This window comes from Ornithorhynchus anatinus, chromosome 2, assembly GCF_004115215.2.
Source record: "Ornithorhynchus anatinus isolate Pmale09 chromosome 2, mOrnAna1.pri.v4, whole genome shotgun sequence".
Lineage (NCBI taxonomy): Eukaryota > Metazoa > Chordata > Mammalia > Monotremata > Ornithorhynchidae > Ornithorhynchus > Ornithorhynchus anatinus.
In genome coordinates, this window is record NC_041729.1 from 88,850,578 (window position 1) to 88,863,627 (window position 13,050).

Here is a 13,050-nt window from a genome sequence, read left to right on the forward strand (position 1 = left end):
ATCAGGTTGTCCCACGTGGGGCTCACAGTCTTAATCCCCATTTTACAGATGAGGTAACTGAGGCACCGAGAAGTTAAGTGACTTGCCCACAGTCACACAGCTGACAAGTGGCAGAGCTGGGATTCGAACCCATGACCTCTGACTCCAAAGCCCATGCTCTTTCCACTGAGCCACGCTGCTGTAATTTTTAACTGAGATGTATATATGATACCCTAGATTTCAGATACAATATTATGAAGTGTTGGTATGTTTTAAAGGACAAAGAAAGTAGAAAGTAATAACATTACCATTTCTTATTTGCAAAAGAGAAGACTAGCCGAAACTCCATAGCGCGATCACCTACAAGTAAAAGTTACAGTTAAAATCATGTTTAAAAAGTCCAGAGCCATTTCAATGTAGAAAGGTAAAATATAAATCAGTAGAGAAATCCACTCAGGCTGCACCACCACAAATACAAAGTAAATACTTGTTTGTTATTATGCCAACCATGTTTGTGGACCAAACCTTCTTAATAGACCGGGCTCTCATCTTGCATTTTTTAGTCTTTCAATCACTTGTTAATCCATACTGAGGCAAAGGCGGAAATAAAAACCTTTATTCCAGAATTTTCTCCGCACCCTACTTCATCCAGCTGGAAGGGCACAGTGTTTACTATGTTATTAGCTTTGTTGACTCTCTTCTCCAGCTTTCATTTTGGCATTTCATGCTACTCCTCATTATGTTTTATTCTTCTCCTCTCTCCCCTACTTATGGTAGCATTCTAGTCTTCTCTTCCATTTTCTATATCATTGCTGTTGCTACTCACTAGTTTGGTGAGCATTCCCTTAAAAAGGTGAGTTAGGTATTAGCGGTGCCCTTTTAATGAGGGAGCCAGAGCTATTTCAGTTTCTGGATAATGATTTTATTCTTTTTCTCACTGCTACAGGCAGACTTCTCATTTTTCTGCGCAGGAGACAGAGGGCTGTTTTTGGCCTTGCAATGATGTAAATGATAAAACCTGTTTTGGGTTTTGGTTTTTTTTTTGAAGGGTGGGGGAGTGGAAAGTTAGGGTACTGGAAACTGGATATTATGTCAGGTTTATCTTATGCCATTCAGACCCAACAGGAAAGTTTGGTGGGGTGAAGGGGGAGAGAAGAGGGGCCAGAAAATTTAGTCAAGGAACACAAGAAAAATTTTCCTGGATCCAGCCAGCCAGCAGTCCAGCTCCCACGGTGACAACAGCTTCCTTGGAGGAACTGTGTGATGGTTGGTTGCTGTCCTAGAGATTTTTAAGTGCAGCATTACACGGAGGCAGAGGATGGATATGATGACCTCTTGAGATCAGTTCAAATCCTGGGCTTCTATAATTTAAAATGCTTTGCTTCCACAGGCTGTTGGAAGAATTAGTGCGGAAGGAGAGAGAATTCCAAGCTCTATTGCATCAAGCTATTGAAGAAAAGGATCAAGAAATTAAAAACCTGAAGCTTAAGTCGCAGCCAATAGGTAAATGAGGGGAGCGTTTAGGTATCGGGTCAGCAAACAGAAGACTAAGGAAACCACAAACGTTTTTGCGTTTTTGTTTCCTCGAGTCACAGGATATAAGTCTTGCACCATTTCTCTAAGCAGCCAGTACTTTGAAGAGGAAGCCTATTGCTAATGAAGAAAGCAAGGCCATTTAGCATAGGGGCGGTTAAACTAGGTATTTTGTAATCTTCCTATCCCCAGATTATAAATTATTGAAATGAATAGGCCACTGGGTTTTCATGTTATTTTTGTACTTTGTCTTTCATGAGATCATTCTAGCTAACTTGTATATATGTCTGATATATCCAATATTTTTTCTGCTTTTCGTTGAAAAAGAAACAGCAGTCGTAGTCCTTTATTTCAAACTACACTGCAGCAGGGGTATGAGAGGTCTTGGATGAGCCCTAGGGTTGCTTGGGAGGAGATCCTGAAATCCTTCTGCAGGTGACTTAGAGAGAAAAGAGATAGAGGTTGATGTCCCACGGCCAGGTACAAGTTATTTCAAGAACTCCTGTGAGTGGGGGGAAATAAGAGGATTACTAGGTTCTGAGACAATCTAGACCATCCTCCTCCATTTTTGAAATGAGAAGATATATAGAATTCGCTCTATAGAGTCACCAGTAGAATTGGTACAACATGTACCATTGATTTCTGCTGGTCACACTTCTTGATTATGTTGAAGGGGGAGTACAGTACAGTACCTGGCACATAGGGCTTAACAAATACCACTTTTATTATTATTACTATTTTTACAATACTCTCATTTGAGACCAGGGGCGGGGTTTCACCTCTGGGAAACCAGATTCCCCCAGAGCCCTGTTTGATCCCCAATTCTTCTAAACAAAAAATAGGCCCTTAATGGCAGGGGCCAAATGGGCCATGGATTCAGTTGCCACGGTGTTCAGAACTTCGTTTCCAGGGCTCAATAAATGTAACCCAAATGCATAAAGGAAAACTAATATTCAAAATATATCTATGCTAGATATTCCTGGACTATCAGTGTGCCATCTTAGTCCAACGGGCCTAAACGCCGAAGACCCAGAACTGAGACCCTGGTTGAGAGAGAACGGGGCTGATGAAGACACCATAAACAGGGTAGGAAATGCGCTTTGGGAAGGGCTGTGGATTGTATCGTGTCGGACTGGGTGAGATTGAGCAGTTCAGAACGGCTACTTCTATTATTTTAATTTTTTAAGATTTTAGTTTCCCCATATCTCTGAATTTGAATAGGTAATAGGAATAATAAACCCTCAATTATTAAGAAAATACATTTCAGAGTGGTAGACATTATCAGTGTTTTATGCAGCCTAATTCTCCATAGTGGAGAGATCTGCTAAACACATCTACTTCTGCATATAAACATTCACAATACCTAAGTACTACCAGATTTGATTAATTTTGTGCTTTTAAAAAATAGTCTAACAAAATCCAACACTGGTTGGTAGAATTCAATACCCGTTCTTCCTCCTACTTGAGCCCCATGGGGAACAGGGGCTGTTTCTGACCTGATTAACTTGTATCTACCTCATCTATAAAATAGAGATTAACTGTGAGCCTCACGTGGGACAACTGATTACCCTGTATCTACCCCAGCGCTTAGAACAGTGCTCTGCACATAGTAAGCGCTTAACAAATACCGACATTATTATCTACCCCAGCCCTTAGACCAATGCTTGACAAACATAGTAAACATTTAACAACTACAATAATAATAATAATAATAATAATTGTATCATTAATAATGTTTTTGGACAAGCCACAGACGAGTTCCCTGTTTGCAGTGACATTTTGAATATTAAATTATGACTCTTTTTTGATTCAGTGCATTTTAATGTATTTCTACTGTCCAAGACAGTTACTTTGCCCTAGATAAAAGTCCTGTATGGTGTCTTTATTCTTGGGTGTCCTCTGTCTCCCTCCTCCCTCCCCCAACCCCTGCAGTTTTTGGCTGAAGATTACACACTGATGGATGTTCTGTACTATGTGACAAGGGATGATCTGAAATGCCTGAGGTTAAGGTAACACTTTGTTTTTATGTAAACTAATTGCCACTCACTGCCAGAACTTTCTAGATTATGTTGAACAGACCAGGAAATTTTGCTCCCGTGCTCTAAAGTCCAAGTTTGTTTGGCACACAACAGATGTTGTAAAATCCATGCCTGGGTGGCATCCCACCAAATGACCGTCCTGTGGGCAGCCATCAGATTCTGTTCATGTTTTCAGTTGGTTTTGTCGCCTGAAAGGCTCGCTCTGTCTGTGTAAGGCAAAGCAAATAAAAACCCACCTAACATCCCCAGTGTCTGATTCACTGGAGGGACACCAAATGGCAAAAGGAAGTTTTAAAGTAATAAATATTGTGAATGTGGGGGAGGCAGGCGGTTGGGGGGAAGGGAAGGAAGTGGAAAAGGGAGAATGAGAAAGAGAGAAGGACACAGGACGGAATGTGTGATTTCATTGTGAACCAGGGATCGGCCTGTTCTGTTCTAAAAGCATCTGGCCGTTTCAGAATTAAAGTCTGCGCCTGCTCTTGTCCTTTTTAAAACAGGGGAGGAATGCTGTGCACACTTTGGAAGGCCATCACTGACCATCGGGAAAAACACCCTTGATCATGGCTAAATGCATTTTTGTTCTGTCGTGGAAACTTTGAAAATGAACACAGCCCGGAACGATCATTTGTTTGAAATAAGGACAGAGCAAGGAGAAAAGACACTGCACTTTAATCCAGTATTTGTTTACCAATGTTAGAAACACTGCAGCTTCCTAACTGCTTTTATTTCTACAATTCGTATGAATTCTGTAAAGAATGTTTAGAATGCTTTGACTCTGAACATTTTTACATTGGGGCATAGTTTATCCTTGCAGCAACTAGAGCTAAAGAAGCCAAATGTAAATTTCACACAAAACTGATGTAACATTTCATGTGATTGTGCATCACTGGAACAAAACCATAATGTGACCATAACTTTTCAGGTTTATGTTTGTTTTGTAATGTAGCCTAATCATCTGTAGTCAAAATGAATAATTTTCAATATTGTGTAAAGCTTACATGGTTTTATTTTTGTAAATGTGCAGAATCTGAGAATAATTGTTTTTACCTATTATCTTTAAAAGCTGTCATATTGTATATTTTTTGTAACTTAAGTTTCTGGTCAAAAGTGCATTTGTTTTAGAGTTGCTCATGTACTATTGAACTGTACCAGTTGTATATGCCTGAATCATAGTTTGTTAGCTTGTTCTAAAGCTATCTATTGTGACACATACACTCTTAAAAATAAAAAATATAAAAAATACTTTTTTTGGATAAATTCTGATTTGAATTCTTCTTTGTTGTAGAGTTATAAATTATGAAGGCATTTGACTTGCTGTCCAAGATATCACTATGAAGTTTTACTTTATTTGGCTTTATAAAAATAACCCAATAAAGATGGTTCAAAAAAACCAAAGTGTATTCAAAAATCATAATGGACATTCATTTTTTTCTGATTAATTGTCTGTCATTCATCCATTGTCCTTTTCATGATTCCCTACCCATCTTCTGGCCTACTTTAAACAACTGCATTCCTGTTTTCCCCTGATGGCCTGGAAGAGAGAGAGAGAACTTGTCTGGAGATGGGAGACCTGCATTCTAATCCCAACCCTGCCACTGACATGCTGTCTGACCCTGGGCGAATTACTTGCTCCTCTTTGGGACTCAGTTTTTTCATCTATGAAATGGGGATAAGTTACGTACTCGCGCTACCTCTTAGATCATGAGCCTCATGTGGAACAGGCATAGTGTCAGATAACCGAGGTATTGGTTAAGCCCTTATTATGTGCCAAGCACTGTATTATACACTGGGGTAGAAACAAGATCATCAAGTCCCTCCTGGGGCTCAGTCTAAGAAGGAGGGAGAACAGATATTGAATCCCCATTTGGCAGATGAGGGAACTGAGGCACAGAGAAGTGACTTGCCTAAGGTCACACAGCAGGTAAATGGCAGAACTGGGATTAGAACTCAGGTCTTCTTACTCCCAGGCCTGCTGCTCCTTGGTTCTGGTTACTTTGAAGGGAGCCCAGGCTTAGCATCTAATAAGCGCTCAATAAATATGATGATCTAGCAGGAGTTTTTATCAGTGCTATTCCTGACCTTCATATTTACTTTGTCCCATAATTCTTCAGTGAAGTCTACCCTATAAATTGTATTTGGGGGATGCATTCTGCAAGGAGACAGATGGGCAAAGTGACTGAGTTTTTCATGCTCAGGCTCTATTTTCAAGCTGTATTTTCAGCTCTTGCACCTGCAAGCACAGCAGTTTCTCTGAGCTCATCCAGTGAGCAAAACCTTCACAGCTGGGTGTCACTGGTCATCACTGGACCCTGTGGGCTGCCAGCCACCTCGCAGCTCTCTGCCAGGAAGCCTGGAAAAACCTAGAGGGAGTGTAGGGAAGGGGGCTCTGCTCTCATCCACTGCGGGAAGCATACAGTTCCACATGCTTCATAGCCTAGTAGGTAGATCCCGGGCCTGGGAGTCAGACGGACCTGGGTTCTAACCCCGGCTCCTCCACTTGTCTGCTCTGTGACCTTGGCCAAGTCACTCTGTACCTCGGTTATCTCATCTGTAAATTGGGGATTGAGACTCTGAGCCCCATGTGGGACATGGACTGTATCCAATCTGATTAGCTTGTATCCACCCCCACGCTTAGTAGAGTGCCTGGCACCTACTAAGCACTTAAATACCATAAAAAATAAATAAATCCCAGCCTTCATGTCAGGAATTGCCCACATTCAAATCCCACCTCCTCCAACAAGCCATCCTCGATTAATTTCCCAGCATTCAGAACCGTATCCTCCCTTCTGCCATCTCCAGTGCTTATGGACTTTTACCCTCCTTAGCACTCAGCATATAAATCTGCTCAGTGTATTTATTTTCACAGGACTGTAGGAAAATGTCAACCAGACAGTATGATTGGTGTCCTCAAAAACTATTCATCACAGGATGAAATCATACCATCATCTCTGCCAGAAGCATTCCCAGCTATGGAATCGTGTCTCTATAATAAAAGTAGCTTTCAAAAAATGGAACTGCAGACATCGACAAAAGGGTTAAACTCCCAAACGTCGTATCTCATCTTGTGCTCCGCCAGCCAAAGCTGTGGGTGTGTGTCTGTGCGCGACCAGGCAGAACTGGAACACTCCCCTGTTTTCTTCAGAATGCTGTTTCCACTTGTACGACGTATTATATCTTTCACGGAACACCATCCTCGTGGTTTCCACTTGCCTGCTGGAGAAGTTTATTTGGACACTTGTCTGACTTCCTTCCCCCTCGGTGTTAGATGGAAGAAGCCCTAGTTAAAAAAAAAAAAAAATCCAAAGTAAGTGAAAATGTGCATTTTCCATGTTAGTTAACAAGACAGGTCAGTTATAGGTCATGGGTTTCTTGGTTACTGTTGGTGAACAACAATTCCAAGTTTGCCCTATGCGCACCTTTCGTGATTCTGTTGACGTCCATCTTGTCCCGCTCAGCCTGGTCTTTCTAGTCCTAATCTTTTCAGTCAATCCTCCTATAGAGGTCGATCCGTCCCCCTGATCACCTTGGTTGCCATATTTTATACCTTCCCTAGATATGTTACAGCTTCCCGTGTTTTCTAACTTTTCTATCTCAACAGTAAGGTCCTTGAGAGCAGGGATCATAATAAAAATAATCATAATGGTATTTGTTAAGCACTTACTATGTGCCAAGCGCTGTTGTCAAAGTGATCAGGTTGTCCCACGTGGGGCTCACAGTCTTAATCCCCATTTTACAGATGAGGTAACTGAGGCATAGAGAAGTGAAGTGACTTGCCTAAAATCCCACAGCCGACAAGTGGCAGGCCGGGATTAGAACCCACGACCTCTGACTCTGGTGTGTAACATTGTCCTCTCCCAAGCGATAGAACAGCGCTCTGCGTACAGCAGTCAATAAATACCACCGACTGATTGATAATCTCTTGTCGACATCCGTCCTACTGACCGTCCCAATGGGATCAGGGTGGCTTAGGGAAGGATTGTCGAGGAGGACGCAGCTGGACTCCTCCTCCCCTAGCTCCGCTGGGCTAGTCACCTCTGACTCCCACCCTCACCTCCACCTCCATCTGCAGCAGCACGGCTCAGTGGAAAGAGAACGGGCTTGGGAGTCGGAGTTCACGGGTTTTATGGTATTTGTTAAGCGCTCACTATGTGCTAAGCACTAGTCTAAGCGCCGGGCACTGTCTTAAGGGCTGGATAATGGTATCTGTTAAGCCCTTACTATGTGCCAAGCAGTGTTCTAAGCGCTGGGGTGGATACAAGGTTATCAGGTCGTCCCACCTGGGGCTCACAGCAGCGTAGCTCAGTGGAAAGAGCACGGGTTTAGGCCTCAGGGGTCACGGGTTCTAATCCCGGCTCCGCCACCCGTCGGCTGTGTGACTTCGAGCAAGTCACCGGACTTCGCGGTGCCTCCGTTACCTCCTCTGTAAAACGGGGGTGAAGCCTCACGTGGGACCACCTGATTACCCTCCATCTACCCCAGCGCACAGAACAGTGCTCGGAACGTCGTAAGCGCTTAACGAATACCGACATCGTTAGGACTGTTAGTCCCCATTCTACAGACGAGGGTCACTGAGGCCCAGAGAGAGAAGTTAAGTGACTGGCCCAAGGTCACACGGCTCAGTGGCAGCAGTGGGTGGGGAGTTGGGGGAGGAGGGCACCGGGCCATCGTCCTTTCGACTCTCCACGTGGCATGGGACGCGCTCTCGGGTGTCAACAGGAACTCCGGCCTCGGGCGGGGCCGGGAGGGCAAATTTGGCCTTTCTCACCTGAGCTCAATCCGGCTCCGGCTCTCGTGCCCCGGGACGCACCAGCTGCGCCGCGTCGAGGACAGGATTTTAGAAGGGAGACGCCCCCGGATCCACAGTTCCTGGCAGGAGAGATTGCGCCCCACACTTGCCCAGGGAGGATCCGGAGCTCCCGGCCGGAGGGATTACCCTCCACACCTGACCAGGAAGGATCCGGAGCTCCTGGCCGGAGAGATTGCGTCCCACACCTGCCCAGGGAGGATCCGGAACTCCGGGCCGGAGAGATTGCTCCCCACACCTGCCCAGGGAGGATCCAGAGCACCTGGTCGGAAAGATTGCACCCCACACCTGCCCAGCGGAGGATCCAGAGCTCCTGGCCGGAGTGATTACCCCCCACACCTGCCCAGGAAGGATCCAGAGCTCCTGGCCGGAGTGATTACCCTCCACACCTACCCAGGGAGGATCCAGAACTCCGGACCGGAGAGATTGCGCCCCACACCTGCCCAGGGAGGCCCCAGGGCTCCTGGCCGGAGCGATTGCCCTCCCCACCTGCCCGAGGAGGATCCAGAGTTCCGACCCGGAGAGATTGCGCCCCACACTTGCCCAGCGGGAGATCCAGAGCTCCTGCCCAGAGTGATTACCCTCCAAATTTGCCCAGGAGGAATCTAGAGCTCCGGGCCGGAGAGATTGCCCGCCACACCTGCCCAGGGAGGATCCAGAGCTCCTGGCCGGAGAGATTACGCCCCACACCTGCTTAAAGGGGATCCGGAGCTCCGGGCCGGAGAGATTGCGTCCCACACCTGCCCAGCGGGGGGGGGGGGGGGGGAAAACAGCCTTCCGGGCCGGAGTGATTAAGCTCCACACCTGTCCGGGGGGGGCTCCGAGGTTCCGGGCTGGAGCGATTGCTCGCTTTCAGGGTGGGGTGATTAAACTCTGCACCTGCCCAGAGGAGTTGCAAGGTTCCCGGCCGCGGTGAGTGCGCTTCCTTCACCTGCCCGGCGGAGGGGAGCCGGGGTTCTGGGGAGGAGTGAGTGCGCTCCCTCACCTGCCCGGCAGGGGGCGTGCCCCCCCCCCCCGTCCTCGCTCACCTGGCGAGGGCCCCGGCGGGGCGGAGAAGAGGAGGCGGGGCGGCCCCGCACTGCACCACCATGGCGGAGCCGGGAGCTGGACCCTGCCACGGCGCCGTCCTGGCACAAGCAGGTGAGGCCCCCCCCCCTCCTCAAGCCGGGGCGGGATGGGGAGATAAAAGGGGAGGGGGATGCAGGATGGGATCCAGGTGAGCGCCACCGTGGGAAGGGGGGGGGGATTCATTTATTCAAGAGTATTTAGGGAGCGCTTACTCTGTGCAGAACACTGTCCTAAGCGCTCGGGATGGACATTTCGGCCCCGGGGAGACACCATCCCTGCCCAGGGACGGGCTCGCGGTCGAAAAGACAGCGAAGCCAAACAGAACGAAACAGTCTAAACGGAGATGGGATCCTCGTTTGGGGGGTGGGGGATCCAGGTGAGCGCCGCCGGGGCCAGGAGATTCATTTATTCGATAGTATTTATTGAGCGTTTACTATGTGCAGGGCACTGGATTAAGCGCTTGGGATGGACAGTTCGGCCACAGAGAGGGACCATCGCTGCCCAATGACGGGCTCGCAGTCGAAAAGGGGGAGACAGCAGAACAAAACAGTCTAAACGGGGATGGGGTCCCCGTTTAGAGGAAAAGAGAGGGGGGGATCCAGGTGAGCGCCGCGGGGGCCAGGGGGATTCATTCGTTTATTCGATAGTATTTATTGAGCGTTTACTATGTGCAGAGCACTGGACTAAGCGCTTGGGATGGACGATTCGGCCCCAGAGAAGGACCATCCCTGCTCAATGACGGGCTCAAAGTCTAAAAGGGGGGGGAGAGAGAGGGCAAAGCAAAACACAACAAGACGATCAAACGGGGATGGGATCCAGGTGAGCTCCCTGAGGGGGAGGGAGGGGGGGATGGGATCCAGGTGAGCGCCGCACTGGGTTGGGAGGGCGGGGGACGATGAGAAGCAGGGGCCTGCGGCGGGCCTGGCTCTCTCATTTTAATTATTTACATTCATGCCCGTTTCCTTGGATCGATGTCTCGATGCCTGTTTTCTTGTCTCCATTCGTTCAATCGTATTGATCGAGTGCTTACTGTGTGCAGAGCACCGTATTAAGCAGTTGGAAAGAAGTACAACTGGGCAGCAGATAGAGACAATCCCTGCCCAACAACGGGTTCCCAGTCTAGAAGGGGGTGGAGACAGCAAAACAAAACAAGTAGACGGGAATCAATATAAATAGAATTTATAGATTCATTCAATGTGTGCAGAGCACTGTACTAAGCACTTGCAGAGTACAATTTGGCAGCAGATAGAGACGATCCCTACCCAACAAGGGGCTCACAATCTAGAACGGGGGCGGGGAGACAGACAGCAAAACAAGTAGACAGGCATCAATATAAATAAATAGAATTATAGATTCAATCATTCATATTTATTGAGCGCTTACTGTGTGCAGAGCACTGTACTAAGCGCTTGGAGAGTACAGTTCGGCAACAGAGGGAGACAATCCCTAGCCAACAACGGGCTCTAAGTCTTGAAGTGGGAGACGGACAACAGAACGAAACAAGTAGACAGGCATCGGTACCATCAAAATACATAAATAGAACCATAGATAAATGCTAGAAAGCGCTCACATAAATACGAGATGTTGCTGATGATGATCTCCGGGGAAAGACCCACACATGTGTAGCACAACTGACCATCTCTGGCCAAGCGGGCAAAGAGGGGTGTCCATCCGTCAGGCGAGTTGCTTTCTGGCCACGATGACAGTCCAGAGGAGCATCGTTTGCAATCTTTCTATCTACAGAGAGGATCTCAGGCTCTCTGAGGATAACTTGAACTTGAAATGAGAGTTGAAAGTAGAAGGGTTGGAAGACCGACAGCCAAGACAATCAGTTGCATTTATTGAGCACTTCAAGGGTGGAGAGCACTGTTCTAAAAGCTTGAGAGAGTAGAGAAGCAGCATGGCTCAGTGGAAAGAGCCCCGGTTTGGGAGTCAGAGGTCATGGGTTCGAATCCCAGCTCTGCCCCTTGTCAGCTGTGTGACTGTGGGCAAGTCACTTCACTTCTCTGTGCCTCAGTTACCTCATCTGTAAAATGGGATGAAGACTGTGAGCCTCACATGGGACAACCTGATGACCCTGTATCTCCCCCCAGCGCTTAGAACGGTGCTCTGCACAGAGTAAGCGCTTAACAAATACCAACACTGTTATTATTACAATACAACAATGAACACATTCCCTGCTCCTAACGAGCTCACGGTCTAGACTGGAAGATGGACATTAATATAAATTACAAACGTGTGCCCAAGTGCTGTGGGGAATGGAGTTTGCAGCCGATGCACTGCCCTGAACTCTGGCCATTTTGAAGTATGTTGTCTCCTGAAAGGTATTTGGGTTGGCCTTTTATGTGTAAGAGGATTTGATAGGTAATTGTTTGGGTTTTGGGTGGGGAAGGGTAAAATGACATCACTGGAGGTGCTGTTGTGATTGTCAGCCAACCTGGTGAGCTGGCTGCCTCAACAGGATTCCCCAACGCTGAGGACAGTTTCCTTCATTTTTGAATGCGAGGATTGTCCTTTCTCCTCTCTCTCTCTCCCCGCCGATTCTGGCACGACGGCTTCTTTTGCCGAAAAACTTAACCATTCTCATATGAATATCTAGTTCAACAGTGAAAAATGCAGTTCAAGAGGGACGGCTTAGGAAGGAGTAATTAGTAGTTCAAGCTAATGACCTAGTGACATGATAATGAGTAATGGAGACCAACCCAAGCGGATGCCTCGAGTAGAGTTTGTAAAGGTCACAAGCTGAGGCGGTAGGTTTCGGGGTTTCCTTTACAACACTGTCCAACTTCCAAGGGGCCAAAACTATTTCAAAATATTTTATGAAAGCAAAACAAAAACATTTGATTAGTTGCGGGGGTCAAGCAGATATTAGAACAAGTATTAAAGAAATACGGTTCTTGACATTAATATAGGCAGTCCTTGATTCAAGACATTTTGAGTTTCAACAACAGCATTTACAATGTTTTTAAATTTATACTGTATTTCAGCTTTACAACACACTGGCTTTGACTTTAGAACACTAACCTCTTTTTTGGCACTAACACTGGCGGTGAGAAGCAGCACGGCCTGGTGGATAGAGCACAGACCTGGGAGTTAGAAGGTCCTGGGTTCTAATTCCAGCTCCTCCACTTTGCTGTGTGACCTTGGGCAAGTCACATCACTTCTCTGTGTCTGTTACCTCATCTGTAAAACAGGGTTTAAGACTGTAAGCCCCATGTGGGACAGGGACTGCCTAACCCAATTTGCTTGTATTCACCCTAGCGCTTAATATAGTACCTTGCATATAGTAAGGGCTTAATTAGTACTGTAATTATTCATTATTGTAATTAGGTGAGTATCTCAGCCATAGGAAAAAGGAGAAACAATATTAAAAGCTGCAGTGGGGCAGGAAGAGTGTAAAGAGTGTGAGGGAGGGTGGAATGGAAGAGGACAGAGTTGGTAGACGTGTTTCTTGACCACCAGAAGCTTCCAGTATAGAGGGGGAGACAGACATTACTATAAATGAATGAATTACAGATGTGTACACAGTTGCTGAGGGACTGAGGGTAAGGTGAATAAAGGATACAGATACAAGGGTGATATAGAAGGAAGAGGGACTGGGGAAATGAGAATTTAGTTGGGGAAGGC

At 46.7% G+C, this 13,050-nt stretch overlaps 1 protein-coding gene across 1 annotated transcript in view; it reads left to right on the top strand.

Moving 5' to 3' along the window:
- MAP3K5 (mitogen-activated protein kinase kinase kinase 5) overlaps window positions 1–4,951 on the top strand; it is a 208,609-nt gene extending 203,658 nt beyond the window's left edge. Inside the window, exons 27-30 of the mRNA XM_029083415.2 lie at window positions 1,370–1,482; window positions 2,486–2,598; window positions 3,445–3,521; window positions 4,049–4,951. Coding sequence (XP_028939248.1) covers window positions 1,370–1,482; window positions 2,486–2,598; window positions 3,445–3,521; window positions 4,049–4,109 — 364 coding nt within the window. The 3' untranslated portion in view covers window positions 4,110–4,951. The remainder of the gene's footprint in view (window positions 1–1,369; window positions 1,483–2,485; window positions 2,599–3,444; window positions 3,522–4,048) is intronic.
- The last annotated feature ends 8,099 nt before the right edge of the window (window positions 4,952–13,050 follow it).